The sequence below is a fragment of the Coregonus lavaretus genome (assembly GCF_964263955.1).
Source record: "Coregonus lavaretus genome assembly, chromosome: 9".
Taxonomy (NCBI): Eukaryota; Metazoa; Chordata; class Actinopteri; order Salmoniformes; family Salmonidae; genus Coregonus; species Coregonus lavaretus.
Genome location: NC_139996.1, coordinates 24,349,296 through 24,365,658, shown reverse-complemented (window position 1 = coordinate 24,365,658; position 16,363 = coordinate 24,349,296). Strand labels below are relative to the sequence as shown.

Below are 16,363 nucleotides of genomic sequence, written 5' to 3'. Positions count from 1 at the left end.
CTGACATGCACTGTCAACTGTGGGACCTTTTATATAGACAGTTATATATTTCTTAAAACCTGTTTTCGCTTTGTCATTATGGGGTATTGTGTGTAGATTGAAGGGAAAACATTAATTCAATCCATTTAAGAATAAGGCTGTGACGTAACAAAATGTGGGAAAAGTCAACGGGTCTGAATACTTTCCGAATGCACTGTATATCTACAGAAATAAGACAGATCCTGCTTCTGTTGCCTGTTTGAGTGTTTGTTTAATAGTCTACTGATTCCGTGAGCACCAAGCCTCACGCAACCACATGTCGGATAAACAATTTCACAAATTCGTCTGTTTTTAATCTTTGCTATGCTGTAATAAAGGCTCTCTGGTATTATTTATGTATTTCGTATTGTTCACACTTTCAAATTGTCAGAAATTATATTTATTATAATAATAACCCTCATTTTTCTTGATTTCCTTATTGTAATTAGTACTATTATTATTATCATTATAATAATAAGTAATGTCATTATCATTAGTAGGATTAGTTTAGCAGCCTTGTATAACCACCATCGAGCTGTAGGCCTAAGAGCGCATCCTGTTTAGTCTTAATACCGTAACCTATATTTCAACACTTACAGTGAGGGAAAAAAGTATTTGATCCCCTGCTGATTTTGTACGTTTGCCCACTGACAAAGAAATGATCAGTCTATAATTTTAATTGTAGGTTTATTTGAACAGTGAGAGACAGAATAACAACCCTAAAGAAATCCAGAAAAACGCATGTCAAAAATGTTATAAATTGATTTGCATTTTAATGAGGGAAATAAGTATTTGACCCCCTCTCAATCAGAAAGATTTCTGGCTCCCAGGTGTCTTTTTATACAAGTAACGAGCTGAGATTAGGAGCACACTCTTAAAGGGAGTGCTCCTAATCTCAGTTTGTTACCTGTATAAAAGACACCTGTCCACAGAAGCAATCAATCAATCAGATTCCAAACTCTCCACCATGGCCAAGACCAAAGAGCTTTCCAAGGATGTCACGGACAAGATTGTAGACTTACACAAGGCTGGAATGGGCTACAAGACCATCGCCAAGCAGCTTGGTGAAAAGGTGACAACAGTTGGTGCGATTATTCGCAAATGGAAGAAACACAAAAGACCTGTCAATCTCCCTCGGCCTGGGGCTCCATGCAAGATCTCACCTCGTGGAGTTGCAATGATCATGAGAACGGTGAGGAATCAGCCCAGAACTACACAGGAGGATCTTGTCAATGATCTCAAGGCAGCTGGGACCATAGTCACCAAGAAAACAATTGGTAACACACTACGCCGTGAAGGACTGAAATACGGCAGCGCCCACAAGGTCCCCCTGCTCAAGAAAGCACATATACAGGCCCGTCTGAAGTATGCCAATGAACATCTGAATGATTCAGAGGAGAACTGGGTGAAAGTGTTGTGGTCAGATGAGACCAAAATCGAGCTCTTTAGCATCAACTCAACTCGCCGTGTTTGGAGGAGGAGGAATGCTGCCTATGACCCCAAGAACACCATCCCCACCGTCAAACATGGAGGTGGAAACATTATGCTTTGGGGATGTTTTTCTGCTAAGGGGACAGGACAACTTCACCGCATCAAAGGGACGATGGAAGGGGCCATGTACCTTCAAATCTTGGGTGAGAACCTCCTTCCCTCAGCCAGGACATTGAAAATGGGTCGTGGATGGGTATTCCAGCATGACAATGACCCAAACCACACGGCCAAGACAACAAAGGAGTGGCTCAAGAAGAAGCACATTAAGGTCCTGGAGTGGCCTAGCCAGTCTCCAGACCTTAATCCCATAGAAAATCTGTGGAGGGAGCTGAAGGTTCGAGTTGCCAAACGTCAGGCTCGAAACCTTAATGACTTGGAGAAGATCTGCAAAGAGGAGTTGGACAAAATCCCTCCTGAGATGTGTGCAAACCTGGTGGCCAACTACAAGAAACGTCTGACCTCTGTGATTGCCAACAAGGGTTTTGCCACCAAGTACTAAGTCATGTTTTGCAGAGGGGTCAAATACTTATTTCCCTCATTAAAATGCAAATCAATTTATAACATTTTTGACATGCGTTTTTCTGGATTTTGTTGTTGTTATTCTGTCTCTCACTGTTCAAATAAACCTACCATTAAAATTATAGACTGATCATGTCTTTGTCAGTGGGCAAACGTACAAAATCAGCAGGGGATCAAATAATTTTTTCCCTCACTGTATATAGGCTACTGTATCAATCAATCATTCATTCGTTCATGTCATCACACAGCATATGAGTCATTCATGATTTGAAATGCAATAAAGCATTTTAGTTTTAAAAGAAAATATCAAAGCGACCTCTGAAGAATTCGCGTAAAAAATAAATAAACCGTTCCATTTTGGAAATTGCATTCACGAATGAATGTGACTGTTTTTTGTCTTTGCTGTATAAAGGCTTAACAAAAAAACTTTGGTATGATTATAATTGATTTAGTGTATACATTCTTCCAAATTGTCAGAGAAATTATATTGTAATCAAACAGCACCTGTTTGGCACACATAATATGCACTCAGCGCTCCTTACCTTCTTTTTTTTATCTCCAGTATTTTCCACAACTAGTCAAATTTATTCCACACATCTGACTCCCCCTTTACCTCCTGAGCAACCAGTAAACATTCCCCCATTTTGAGTTCATTTCTCACGTCCTCTGCATCCATTTTGCTGTTATGGTGTTGAGTTTGTTATAACTAATTTATTGATGTGATTATGATATGCTATAGGACAGGCCCTATTGGTCACGTGCATGCGATGCATACGTGTCATGTAAAGAGAGCAAGGGTTGAGGGAATAGGGAATGTTTTTCCTAAACAAATGAGGGATTTCGGTAACAGAACATTTCAGTCAGAAATGGCTGTAATTATGTTGCAGCTTCAGCAACAAGGATAGCGCGATAAACACTTATGTTCTGTGGTGGTCACCGCAGCAGGGAGGAGAGACAGACAACCTGTGCTAGTCACACAGTCACTCGCTGTCATTTTTTTAACACAGCGCAGCAAGTCTGAGCCCGGCACAATCAAATCAATTGCGGTCAGACTCCCTCTAGTCATTTGTGTGTCTTAATTATTTCATCAAACAGTGCGCGTAAAGCATTAGACAAGCTCAGTGCATATAGTCGATTTGATTAAAACACATATGGTGTGTCTATGTATGGAAAAATGCATGTTTTAAAATTTTGACCAATCGATTGGTCGAAAGAACGGACGACTTTTGGTCGACCAAGATTTTATTTTTGTCGGGGACAGCCCTAGTGTATTAACCCCTTATCTGTCTGGTGTGTGTCAGGATGCTAAGATCAACTCACTGGAGCGAGGTCTGAGGGACATGGAGGAGGAGGTGATGATGTTGAAGTCCAACGGCCTGCTGAGCTGTGAGGAGAGACAGGAGGAGATTAAACAGATGGAAGTCTACCGCAGCCACACCAAGTTCATGAAGAACAAGGTCAGAGGTCACTTCCCCTCAGTTGTCATTGGTTAGAATTCCATTTCTATCCGTTTACAAATCAAATGAAAATTTTTTTGCCACATGTGCCGCATACAACTGGTGTAGACCTTACAGTGAAATGCTTACTTACATTGGTCGGACTTCAGTTCCCCTTGGTTCTGAGAGGTCAGAAGTCGGTTCAGTTCCTTCCAATCAGCTCAATATCAATCTGTTCTGTAGTTGTACATGTTCTCTTCATATCCCTACCTTCCTTCTTCTGCTCATCACCCTCTACCTCTCCTCTACCATTCCTCTCTTCTCCCCTTTTTTGCTCTTATTGTCCTCTTCCTCCACCTCTCCCTTCTCTTTCTCCTCTTCTCCTCCCTCTCTCTCACTCTCTTTCACTGTCTCAGATGGACCAGGTGAAGCAGGACTTGTCCAGGAAGGACACAGAGCTGCTGGGTTTGCAGACCAAGCTGGAGACTCTGACCAACCAGTTCTCTGATAGCAAGCAGCACATCGAGGTCCTCAAGGAGTCTCTGACTGCTAAAGAACAACGAGCTGCCATCCTACAGACAGAGGTACACACACATATATTTCAGAACGAGCAATATAAATATATATACTCTCTCACAGGCCAGTGTATTAGGTACACAACCCCTTTCACGAAAATGGATTGCCCCTATAGACAGTGAGTCATGTGGCCGTGACTTGCTATATAAAGCAGGCAGACAGGCATCAAGGCATTCTTACTGTACGATTGAACAGGCAAAGTGAATGACCTAAGAATGGGCAAAACGAGTGACCTAAAGCGACTTTGAGCGTGGTATAATCGTCAGTGCCAGGCATGCCGGATCCAGTATCTTAGAAACGGCCGCCCTCCTGGGCTTTTCACACACGACATTGCCTAGGGTTTACAGAGAATGGTAAACCCTAGTCAGCGGCAGTGCTGTGGGCGAAAACAGCTTGTTGATGAGAGCAGTGGAAGGAGAATGGTAAGAATCGTGCAAGCTAACAGGCGGGCTACAAACAGACAAATAACGGCGCAGTACAACAGTGGTGTGCAGAACGGCATCTCGGAACGCACAACATGTCAATCCTTGTCATGGATGGGCTATTGCAGCAGATGACCACACTGGGTTCCACTCCTATTAGCTAAAAACAAGAAGAAGCGTCTCCAGTGGGCACACGATCACCAACACTGGACAATTGAGGAGTGGAAAAACATTGCCTGGAACATGATCGCGAGTTCAGTTTACTTGAGTGGCCTGCGCAGTCCCCAGACCTCAACCCAATAGAGCATCTTTGGGATGAGATGGAATGGCTGTTCGCAGCATGAATGTACCGCCGTCCAATCTGAAGCAACTGCGTGATGCCATTGCGTCAGCATGGACCAACATCCTTGTGGAACGTTTCTGACACCTTGTAGAATGCCCCAAATAATTCAGGCTGTTCTGGAGGCAAAGGGGGGTCCGTCCCGGTACTTGATGGGTGTACCTAATACAATGTACACCGCGCACACACACAGACCCAGTATACTGAGCTGTTCTCCTCTGCCCTCTACTGGCCAGGTGGATGCATTGCGTCTGCGTCTGGAGGAGAAGGAGACCACTCTGAACAAGAAGAGTAAACAGATCCAGGAGATGTCTGAGGAGAAGGGCACGCTCAACGGAGAGATCCACGACCTCAAGGACATGCTGGAGGTCAAGGAGCGAAAGGTCAACGTCCTGCAGAAGAAGGTGGGCCTCGACTATATAACACACTGTATAATACAATGGGATACAATACCTCATACTACGTCCTATTTAGTAGGCGTTTTGTGTATGTCTTTTGTCTAGCTCGCCTAAGTGTGTTTGTGTGTCCAGATTGAGAACCTGCAGGAGCAGCTGAGAGACAAGGAGAAGCAAATGAGCAGCCTGAAGGAGAGAGTCAAGTCTCTACAGGCAGACACCTCTAACACAGACACTGCTCTCACCACACTGGAGGAGTCCCTTGCTGAGAAGGTACACAGACACACACACAGACACACACACTCACACTCAGACTCCAACAGAGAGACACAAGCAATGTGTGTCATTTAAAGTCATGCTGTTTCTGTCCTGGATGTTTGTGGTTCTCTCATATGGGCTCTGAAATTATGTGACGATGATGTTGTTCTGTGCCTCCCCTCCTATTCTCTCCTCTGTAGGAGCGTATCATTGAGCGTCTGAAGGAGCAGAGAGACAGAGACGACAGGGAGAAGACTGAGGAGATCGACAGCAACAAGAAAGAACTGAAGGATCTGAAGGAGAAAGTCAGTCTGCTGCAGGGAGATCTGTCCGACAGAGAGGTGAACACGCGTGTACACACATACACACACTGTAGTGACACTGACACATTTATTAACCCCACCCTCCCTCTCTCCAGACTAACCTGTTGGACCTGAAGGAGCATGCGTCGTCCCTGGCCTCCTCAGGGCTGAAGAAAGACTCCAAGCTGAAGAGTATGGAGATCTCTCTGGAGCAGAGGAAGGAGGCGTGTCTCAAACTGGAGAACCAGCTCAAGAGGGTGAGATATTGGCCTTAGACACTGATCTAAGGCTACCTTTGCTGTGAGTGTGTGTGTGTCTGACTGTGTGTGTGTGTCTGTTTCCAGGCACAGAATGCGACGTTGGAGGCCAAGGCGAACACGGAGCTGTCGGAGCGCATCACCTCCCTGGAGCGGGAAGTTACCCGACACCGAGAGGATTCTGGGAAGGCTCAGGCGGAGGTGGACCGGCTGCTGGAGATCCTGAGAGAGATGGAGAACGAGAAGAATGACAAGGACCGCAAGATCAACGAGCTGGAGAGGTGTGTGGTGTGTGTGTGTGTGTGTTTGTGTATCTTTCTGACTGTTTGTTTGTGTCTGACTCATAGTCTCTGTAAACAGCAGTCTAACTATAGAAATGTGTATGAGCTCCTACCTGGTCTAATGTATGTGTTTTCTTCTGAAATACCACACGGTCCTACTCTTCTCCTTCCACCTTCTCGTCTTCCTGCTCTCTGAATCTGTTTCTCTCTCCTGCCTTGTCTTTTTGCCGGAACTCTCTGTCTCCTCTCCAGTCAGTCCTCCAGGTTAGTAACATGTTTTCTACATGGCCTCTATGTACTGGCTTGACTTCCTCCCTCCCTTCTTCCCCCATCCTCCCTCTCTCTTCTTCTCAATTGCTTTTGCTCTCCCTCCCCTGCCCTCCCACTCTCACATTCACCAGTCTCTTCACCCCGCTTCATTTTCTCTTTCTCCCCCCTCTCTTTCTGTCTAACTCCCTCTCCCTTTGATGCTTCAGTGGAATGTGTGTAAGCCTATGGGAATGTGTGTAACCCAGTCCTCCTGTGTCCCATGGTGCCCTCCAGACAGACCAAGGACCAGAGTAAGAAGGTGGCGTCTCTGAAACATAAGGAGCAGGTGGAGAAGAGTAGGAACGCCCAACTGAAGAACGAAGCCAAAAAGAGAGAGGACAACATCTCAGAGAGCTCTCAACAGGTCAAGGTGAGGCATGGGGGGGGGGTGGCTGTATCGATGTGTGCGACTAATGTCAACACTCACAAAGAAAGCTCTCCTTGTTGCACTAAATGTAGTTTGACATCAATATCCTTAATTGTCTTCCTCTACCTCTGTCTTCTCTCTTCCTCCTGTCGTCTTCTATTCATGTTCTTCTCCCCTCCAGGACTCTCTGCGGTTGAAGACGGAGCGTATCGAGGAGTTAGAGGAGGCTCTGAGAGAGAGTGTTCAGATCACAGCAGAGAGAGAGATGGTGCTGGCACAGGAGGAGGCTGCCAGGAACCACCAGGAGAAACAGGTACGCACACACGCAACAGAAGTACACGCGCACTGGCGCACACACGTACACGCACGTACCCGCCCACACATACACACACACACTTGCAACACAAATACACACTCATGCAGTGGACACACACATACCGCAAGCACATGCACTCACTAAAAGAACACCTTGAGAAAGCGCACACACATATACACATGTACAAAGCTACACAGACGGCTTCTATCTCCTCTCCTTTCAGCCCTGCTGGCTACGTTTCACTCTCGCCCTGCCATCCCTCCTTTTCTCCGTTTTCTTATCTCTCATTTTCTCCTGTTTTATCTCTGCTACTCACTGCCTCTCAGAAGCACTCACACAAACCAATGCATGAGTCCAACCACGCCCACTTTAAGTGGTCTAAGGTATGACATAATGTTGTATTTCACCCTTTGGATCAGTAGTAGCTCTTCAGACCATATTATCATTTTACCATTTACCTACTATTCACTTTGAAATTACATGGCGTCAACTAAACTTTCTGGTTAGAGCCTGACCTATATGTTTTTCTGGGGTCCAATTCCGATTTCTGGGGGGCAAAACGTACCGATATATCTGCCGATATACTGTTTTACATCTGGGAAATGAAAAAGTATATTTTTTCCACACTGAATTCTCATAAATTGTCCAATATCTATGCTTCAAATGTTAATTTCATATATTGTGTTAATAATGACAGATCATGAGAATGGCCGCAAGTGTTCAGATAAGCATGAGATTCCCTTTTTTCATCCTATTTATTGAATATCGGTTATCGGTCAATAACGATTTTATAGCGTTAAACGGCCAATATCGGCCGATTTTAATATCGGTCGGGCTCTACTTCTGGTATGTATTTCTAGTAATGCCAATCTGTAACTAGTTGGTAACTAATGATACTAACATACGTCTTGATGGTAGTATTTACAATGCACCCCAGATAATTAAGTAGTTATTATTTAGCAATATTGAGTTGTACTGTTAACCATGTGACTTCTAAGTAAATGACAGGTAAATGAAAGTACTACAGTGAAGTAGTATATTTAGTGCTGTTTAGAGCTGTCATTGGAGCCCCTTGTTGTACATCCAACTCCTCAGTGGGGTTGGGTCCAGAAACAAACCCTAGTCCGGGGATCGGCAACAGGCAGCCCGCGGGCCAAAACCTGCCAGCGAGTGATTTTTAAAACGTTTTCAGCTAAAAATGAGAATCTGTTCACCAGGTATTCCCACTAATAAAAAAAGAGACGTGTAATCAAGGTATGAAATTATTGTTATTTTAAAATACAATCTCTTTTTGGGCTTAGTTGTGGTCAATTCGCAGTGTACAAATTATTATAATTTTGTTCTGGCCCCCTGACTAGCTGCTCTGACAAAATCCGACCAACAGCTGAATTTAGTTGCCTAACCCTGTTCACCATATTGCTGGTCTATAACCCGTCAATCCGTTCAGATTTACACTAGTGGCTAGGGTGTAAGGGCTAATGCCTAGGGGTTAGGGGTTCTTTCTGGACAGAGACATATTTTCAATAACATACAACCTCTGATGGCCCTCAAAATGGGTCTGTACAGGAGGAAGGTTATGTCTTTGAATGATGAACACGTCTCATACATTTTCACTCTCTCTACTTGTGTGTTTGTACTGTCTTCGTTCTATGGTGCGTGTGTGTGTGTGGTGTGTGTGCAGATTGAGGAGCTGCTGGGGGCCATGGAGAAGGTGAAACAGGAGCTAGAGTCCATGAGGGCCAAGCTGTCGTCTACCCAGCAGTCCCTGTGTGAGAAGGAGGCCCACCTGACCACGCTGAGGGTTGAACGCAGGAAACACCTGGAGGAGGTGCTGGAGATGAAGTAAGACACACACAAACACACACTGTTTAAACACCGTTTCCATTCCCCCCACTTTACCAAGTCACCAAACATCTTACGGTCAGGTAATGCTGTAAAACTCCAAGGTAATCGAATATCATGCACAGTGTAGATGACTCATTATTCTAAAATGCCACCCTGTAATTCCTCCTCGGTGCAGACAGGAGGCGCTGCTGGCAGCCATCAGTGAGAAGGACGCCAACATCGCCCTGCTGGAGCTGTCCTCGTCCAAGAAGAAGAAGACCCAGGATGAGGTGGCTCTGCTGAAGAGAGAGAAGGACCGTCTGGTACAACAGCTCAAACAGCAGGTAGGGAAAACTCCCTCGTCACGTGACCTGGGTCCGGCCACTGTGACATTAGAGATGTATTTCAATAATGCTAAGTCACTTCCTCTACTCATCTCCTCTCCTTCACCTGAAATAGGGAGAGACTAAACAGACCTCCAATCGTTTATACATATAGCTATTGACTTTGCAGCGAGTGTCAAAATCAAAAGAGTAGGCAGCCTTAAACTCCTCTTGGCACAGCTGCCTGCTCAATGCACCATGAATATGCTGGTCAAAAACGTTCCTTAAGTCTCTCTCCCTGAAATCCTTTCCACATTCTCCTCTCTTCCCCCTTTCTCCTCCGTCCTCCATCTTTCTCGCTCTCCCAGACTCAGAACCGTATGAAGCTAATGGCAGACAACTATGAGGACGACCACCTGAAGACCGCCCCCGACCAGACCAATCACAAACCTTCTCCAGATCAGGTGGGTACCCAGTCAACCAAACAGAATCCTATATTTTGCACTCAAAGGCTATCTCTAGATAAAATGTGTTATTGTGATAACATGTGCAGCTTAACCAGAATATACTTTCTTTCTCCAGTATATGAATTTATGTCAACTGTCTTTCTGTCCCTGAAGTGAAATTGAATCATCACTCCTAATACAGTGAGGGAAAAAGTATTTGATCCACTGCTGATTTTGTACGTTTGCCCACTGACAAAGAAATGATCAGTCTATAATTTTAATTGTAGGTTTATTTGAACAGTGAGAGACAGAATAACAACAAAAAAATCCAGAAAAACGCATGTCATAAATGTTATAAATTGATTTGCATTTTAATGAGGGAAATAAGTATTTGACCCCCTCTCAATCAGAAAGATTTCTGGCTCCCAGGTGTCTTTTATACAGGTAACAGGCTGAGATTAGGAGCACACTCTTAAAGGGGGTGCTCCTAATCTCAGCTTGTTACCTGTATAAAAGACACCTGTCCACAGAAGCAATCAATCAATCAGATTCCAAACTCTCCATCATGGCCAAGACCAAAGAGCTCTCCAAGGATGTCAGGGACAAGATTGTAGACCTACACAAGGCTGGAATGGGCTACAAGACCATCGCCAAGCAGCTTGGTGAGAAGGTGACAACAGTTGGTGCGATTATTCGCAAATGGAAGAAACACAAAATAACTGTCAATCTCCCTCGGCCTGGGGCTCCATGCAAGATCTCACCTCGTGGAGTTGCAATGATCATGAGAACGGTGAGGAATCAACCCAGAACTACACGGGAGGATCTTGTCAATGATCTCAAGGCAGCTGGGACCATAGTCACCAAGAAAACAATTGGTAACACACTACGCCGTGAAGAACTGAAATCCTGCAGCGCCCGCAAGGTCCCCCAGCTCAAGAAAGCACATATACAGGGCCGTCTGAAGTTTGCCAATGAACATCTGAATGATTCAGAGGAGAACTGGGTGAAAGTGTTGTGGTCAGAAGAGATCAAAATGGAGCTCTTTGGCATCAACTCAACTCGCCGTGTTTGGAGGAGGAGGAATGCTGCCTATGACCCCAAGAACACCATCCCCACCGTCAAACATGGAGGTGGAAACATTATGCTTTGGGGGTGTTTTTCTGCTAAGGGGACAGGACAACTTCACCGCATCAAAGGGATGATGGACGGGGCTATGTTTTTTTTTTGTTATTCTGTCTCTCACTGTTCAAATAAACCTACCATTTAAAATTATAGACTGATCATGTCTTTGTCAGTGGGCAAACGTACAAAATCAGCAGGGGATCAAATACTTTTTTCCCTCACTGTATAAACAATTTAATCTTTCTTCAGCACCTAAACCTAAGTGTTCTCTCTCGCACTCTTTGTTCTGTCTCGTGCACACACACTAACCAAGTGTTATTTTCTAATGCTGCGATTGGCTAAACCATCTGTCCAATAGGATGATGAGGAGGGTATCTGGGCATAGCCAACCCTGTGCCCTCCTCCCCTCTCTCTCTCTGCCAATTTGTTCAGAAGGGTGAGCACGAATGAACGTCAGTCATCTGTCCATTCTTCACCTCCTCCCTGGCATGTTTGCTCTTATTCCATCGTTCAGTGTGTTCGTTCTGCTCCTCCATTTTGTTTTGTCGTCTTTCTCTCCTCTCACCATTTTAAGTTGGTGTGTCTGTGAACAACTGAGTCATTCAAATAGTCAGACACACACACAGCAGGACACACTTCTGTCCCACATACCATACTCCACAATCCCATCTCCTTAATGCATGTGAGATGCAGCCTTATTCTTCCTCCTTCTGCATGCTCCATGCTTTTGGTTTAGCATGGTTTAGCCTCTGAAAACACACTGGGACCTAATGAAATGACATTTTTCTCTCTCTTCCTTTATCCAACTGGTTCCTTCATTTATTTCTCCCCTCCCTCTCCCCCCTTCCCCCTGTCCCATCCAGATGATCCCACCTCTCCTGTCCCTGAGTGAAAATCGCAGTAAGCTGAAGCTCTACATCGACCACCTGACTGACCTCTGCCACGACCGAGACCCCAGCATCCTCAGTGACCTGACCCCGCCCCTCCACTATCACCACACCAACCCACCAGCCTGGGAGGAGGAGCTACACAAGTTGACTCTGGAGCAGGTAACAGAGGAATAGTCAGAGTCGGTATTTAATGTCATAAGAAGGAATTCCTCTCGACCACGCCCACCATTTGGGGAAAACCAAACATTCTTTCCCATTGACCGTCATTGTAAAAGAGCCAACTTCGTCATAGATTTTTTGTTATACAGAAATACCAAAACATGCCGAAAAGCTGCTGTGTTGTTCAATGTACATGTAACCTGGTAAAATCTCGGAATCTACGGTTCGCAATGCTTCCATGTAGGGAAATGGAGCCTGCGAGAAGAGCCCCGTGTAGCTCAGTTGGTAGAGCATGGCGCTTGCAACGCCAGGGTTGTGGGTTTGATTCCCACGGGGGGCCAGTATGAAAAATAAAATATGTATGCACTCACTAACTGTAAGTCGCTCTGGATAAGAGCGTCTGCTAAATGACTGAAATGAAATGTAAATGTAAGAGCCCTGTGGCTTCAGGCTTTTCGGTGTGGAAGTATTCATACCCCTTGATTTAATCCACATTTTGTTGTTACAGCCTGAATTCAAAATGTATTAAATAGATTATTATGTTTTTAGAAATGATTGAACATTTTAGGAAAATGAAATACAGAAATATCTCATTTACATAAGTATTCACACCCCTGAGTCAATACTTTGTAGAAGCAACTTTGGCGGCGATTACAGCTTTGAGTTGTCTTGGGTGTGTCTGTATCAGCTTTTCACATCTGGATTTGGGGAATTCCCTTGCAGATTTTCTCAAGCTCTGTTAAGTTATACGGTGCCTTCGGAAAGTATTCAGACCCCTTGACGTTTTCCACATTTTGTTAAGTTAGAGCCTTATTCTAAAATGGATTAAATAAATACAAATCCTCAGCAATCTACACACAATACCCCATAATGACAAAGTGAAAACAGGTTTTTAGAAATGTTTGCAAATGTATTAAAAACTAAAAACAGAAACACCTTATTTACATAAGTATTCAGACCCTTTGCTATGAGACTCGAAATTGAGCTCAGGTGCATCCTGTGTCCATTGATCATCCTTGCGATGTTTCTACAACTTGATTGGAGTCCACCTGTGGTAAATTCAATTGATTGGACATGATTTGGAAAGAAACACACCTGTCTATATAAGGTCCCATAGTTGACAGTGCATGTCAGAGCAAAAACCAAGCCATGAGGTCGAATGAATTGTCCGTAGAGCTCCGAGACAGGATTGCATCGAGGCACAGATTTGGGCAAGTGTACCAAAACATTTCTGCAGCATTGAAGGTCTCCAAGAACACAGTGGCCTCCATCATTCATAAATGGAAGAAGTTTGGAACCACCAAGACTCTTCTTAGACCTGGCCACCTGGCCAAACTGAGCAATCGGGAGAGAAGGGCCTTGGTCAGGGAGGTGACCAAGCACCCGATGGTCACTCTGACAGAGCTCCAGAGTTCCTCTGTGGAGATGGGAGAACCTTCCAGAAGGACAACCATCTCTGCAGCACTCCACCAATCAGGCCTTTATGGTAGCATGGCCAGACAGAAGCCACTCCTCAGTAAAAGGCACATGACAGCCCGCTTGGAGTTTGTCAAAAGGCACCTAAAATTGAACTCTTTGGCCTGAATGCCAAGCCTGGCACCATCCTTATGGTGGTGGCAGCATCATGCTGTGGGGATGTTTTTCAGCGGCAGGGACTGGGAGACCAGTCAGGGTCGAGGCAAAGATGAACAGAGCAAAGTACAGAGAGATCCTTGATGAAAACCTGCTCCAGAGCGCTCAGGACCTCTGACTGGGGCGAAGGTTCACCTTCCAACAGGACAACGACCCTAAGCACACAGCCAAGACCGCAGGAGTGGCTTCGGGACAAGTCTCTGAATGTCCTTGAGTGGCCAAGCCAGAGCCCGGACTTGAACCCAATCGAACATCTCTGGAGAGACCTGAAAATAGAGGATCTGCAGAGAGGAATGGGAGATACTTGTTCTGAAGCCATTCCAGCGTTGCTTTGGCTGTGTGCTTGGGGTCATTGTCCTGTTCGAACATAAATCTTCGCCCCAGTCTGAGGTTGTTTGCACTCAGAAGCAGGTTCTCATCAAGGATTTGCCTGTATTTGGCTCCATTCATTGATCCCTCTATCCTTACCAGTCTCCCAGTCCCTGCCGCTGAAAAGCATCCCCATAGCATGATGCTGCTACCACCATGCTTCACGGTAGGGATGGTGTTAGACGGGTGATTAGTTGTGCCTGGTTTTCTCCAGACATAGTGCTTTGCATTCAGGCCAAAGAGTTACAATTTTGTCTCATCAGACCACAGAATATTTTGCCTTATGATCTGTCTTTCACGTGCCTTTTTGCAAACTCCAGGCGTGCTGTCATGTGCCTTTTTATCAGGAGTGGCTTCCGTCTGGCCACTGTCCCATAAAGCCCAGATTGGTGAAGTGCTGTAGACTGTCCTTCTGGCAGGTCCTCCCATCTCAGCCTAGGAACTCTGAAGTTCTGTCAGTGGTCATTGGGTTCTTGGTCACCTCCCTACAGGTCCTTCTTGGCCGGTTGCTCAGTTTGGTGGAACGGTCAGCTCTAGGCAGAGTCTGGGTAGTTAGATATTTTTTCCCATTGATGGAGACCACTGTGTTTTTGGAACCGTTCAACACTCTAGAAATAGTTTTATACCCTTCCCCAGATATATGCCTCATCACAATACTATATTGGCGATCTAAGGACAGTTCCTTGGACTTCATGGTATAGTTTCTGCTCTGACATGCACTGTCAACTGTGGTACCTTATATAGACAGGTGTGTTTCTTTCTAAATCATGTCCAAATAATTGATTTGGGTCATAGGTGGACTCCAATCAAGTTGAAGTGATATCTCAAGGATGATCAAAGGAAATTGGATGCACCTGAGCAAAATTTTGACTGTCATAGCAAAGGGGTGTGAATACTTAGGTAAATGTAATATTTCATTTTCAATACATTTGCAAAAATGTATTTAAAAAATAATGTGCTTTGTCATTATGGGGTATTGTGTGTAGATGGGTGAGAGAGAAAAAATATATTTAATCAATTTTGAATTCAGACTGTAACACAACAATGTGGAATAAGTTGAGGGGTATGAATACTTTCTGAAGTAATCTTTCCAACAATTGTTTACAGACAGATTATTTCACTTATAATTCACTGTATCACAATTCCAGTGGGTCAGAAGTTTACATACACTAAGTTGTATGTGCCTTTAAACAGCTTTAAACAGAAAAATGGTCTGGTTCATCCTTGGGAGCAATTTCCAAACGCCTGAAGGTACCACGTTCATCTGTACAAACAATAGTACGCAAGTATAAACACCATGAGACTACGCAGCCGTCATACCGCTCAGGAAGGAGACATGTTCTGTCTCCTAGAGATGAACGTACTTTGGTGCGAAAAGTACAAATCAATCCCAGAACAACAGCAAAGGACCTTGTGAAGATGCTGGAGGAGACATGTACAAAAGTATCTATATCCACAGTAAAACAAGTCCTATATCGACATAACCTGAAAGGCCGCTCAGCAAGGAAGAAGCCACTGCTCCAAAACCGCCATAAAAAAGCCAGACTACAGTTTGCAACTGCACATGGGGACAAAGATCGTACTTTTTGGAGAAATGTCCTCTGGTCTGATGAAACAAAAATAGAACTTTTTGGCCATAATGACCATCATTATGTTTGAAGGAAAAAGGGGGATAACTTGCAAGCTGAAGAACATCATCCCAACCGTGAAGCACGGGAGTGGCAGCATCATGCTGTGGGGGTGCTTTGCTGCAGGAGGGACTGGTGCACTTCACAAAATAGGTGGCATCATGAGGAAGGGAAAATTATGTCGATATATTGAAGCAACATCTCAAGACATCAGTCAGGAAGTTAAAGCTTGGTCGCAAATGGGTCTTCCAAATGGACAATGACCCAAAGCATACTTCCAAAGTTGTGGCAAAATGGCTTAAGGACAACAAAATCAAGGTACTGGAGTGGCCATCACAAAGCCCTGACCTCAATCCTATAGAACATTTGTGGGCAGAACTGAAAAAGCGTGTGCGAGCAAGGAGGCCTACAAACCTGACTCCGTTACACCAGCTCTGCCAGTAGGAATGGGCCAAAATTCACCCAACTTATTGTGAGAAGCTTGTGGAAGGCTACCTGAAACGTTTGACCTAAGTTAAACAATTTAAAGGCAATGCTACCAAATACTAATTGAATGTATGTAAACTTCTGACCCACTGGGAATGTGATGAAATAAATAAAAGCTGAAATAAATCATTCTCTCTACTATTATTCTGACATTTCACATTCTTAAAATAAAGTGGTGATCCTAACTGACTTAAGAC

General features: G+C 44.6%; 1 protein-coding gene across 1 annotated transcript in view; it reads left to right on the top strand.

Annotated features, from left to right (window-relative positions):
- Positions 1 to 16,363, top strand: part of LOC311134665 (ELKS/Rab6-interacting/CAST family member 1-like) — a 43,874-nt gene that overhangs the window by 22,098 nt on the left and 5,413 nt on the right. Inside the window, exons 7-19 of the mRNA XM_084168413.1 lie at positions 3,330 to 3,485; positions 3,881 to 4,048; positions 5,039 to 5,206; positions 5,333 to 5,470; positions 5,656 to 5,796; positions 5,874 to 6,014; positions 6,102 to 6,295; positions 6,839 to 6,974; positions 7,153 to 7,284; positions 8,969 to 9,129; positions 9,308 to 9,455; positions 9,803 to 9,898; positions 11,866 to 12,051. Of these exons, the coding sequence (XP_084024539.1) occupies positions 3,330 to 3,485; positions 3,881 to 4,048; positions 5,039 to 5,206; positions 5,333 to 5,470; positions 5,656 to 5,796; positions 5,874 to 6,014; positions 6,102 to 6,295; positions 6,839 to 6,974; positions 7,153 to 7,284; positions 8,969 to 9,129; positions 9,308 to 9,455; positions 9,803 to 9,898; positions 11,866 to 12,051 (1,965 nt within the window). The remainder of the gene's footprint in view (positions 1 to 3,329; positions 3,486 to 3,880; positions 4,049 to 5,038; positions 5,207 to 5,332; positions 5,471 to 5,655; positions 5,797 to 5,873; positions 6,015 to 6,101; positions 6,296 to 6,838; positions 6,975 to 7,152; positions 7,285 to 8,968; positions 9,130 to 9,307; positions 9,456 to 9,802; positions 9,899 to 11,865; positions 12,052 to 16,363) is intronic.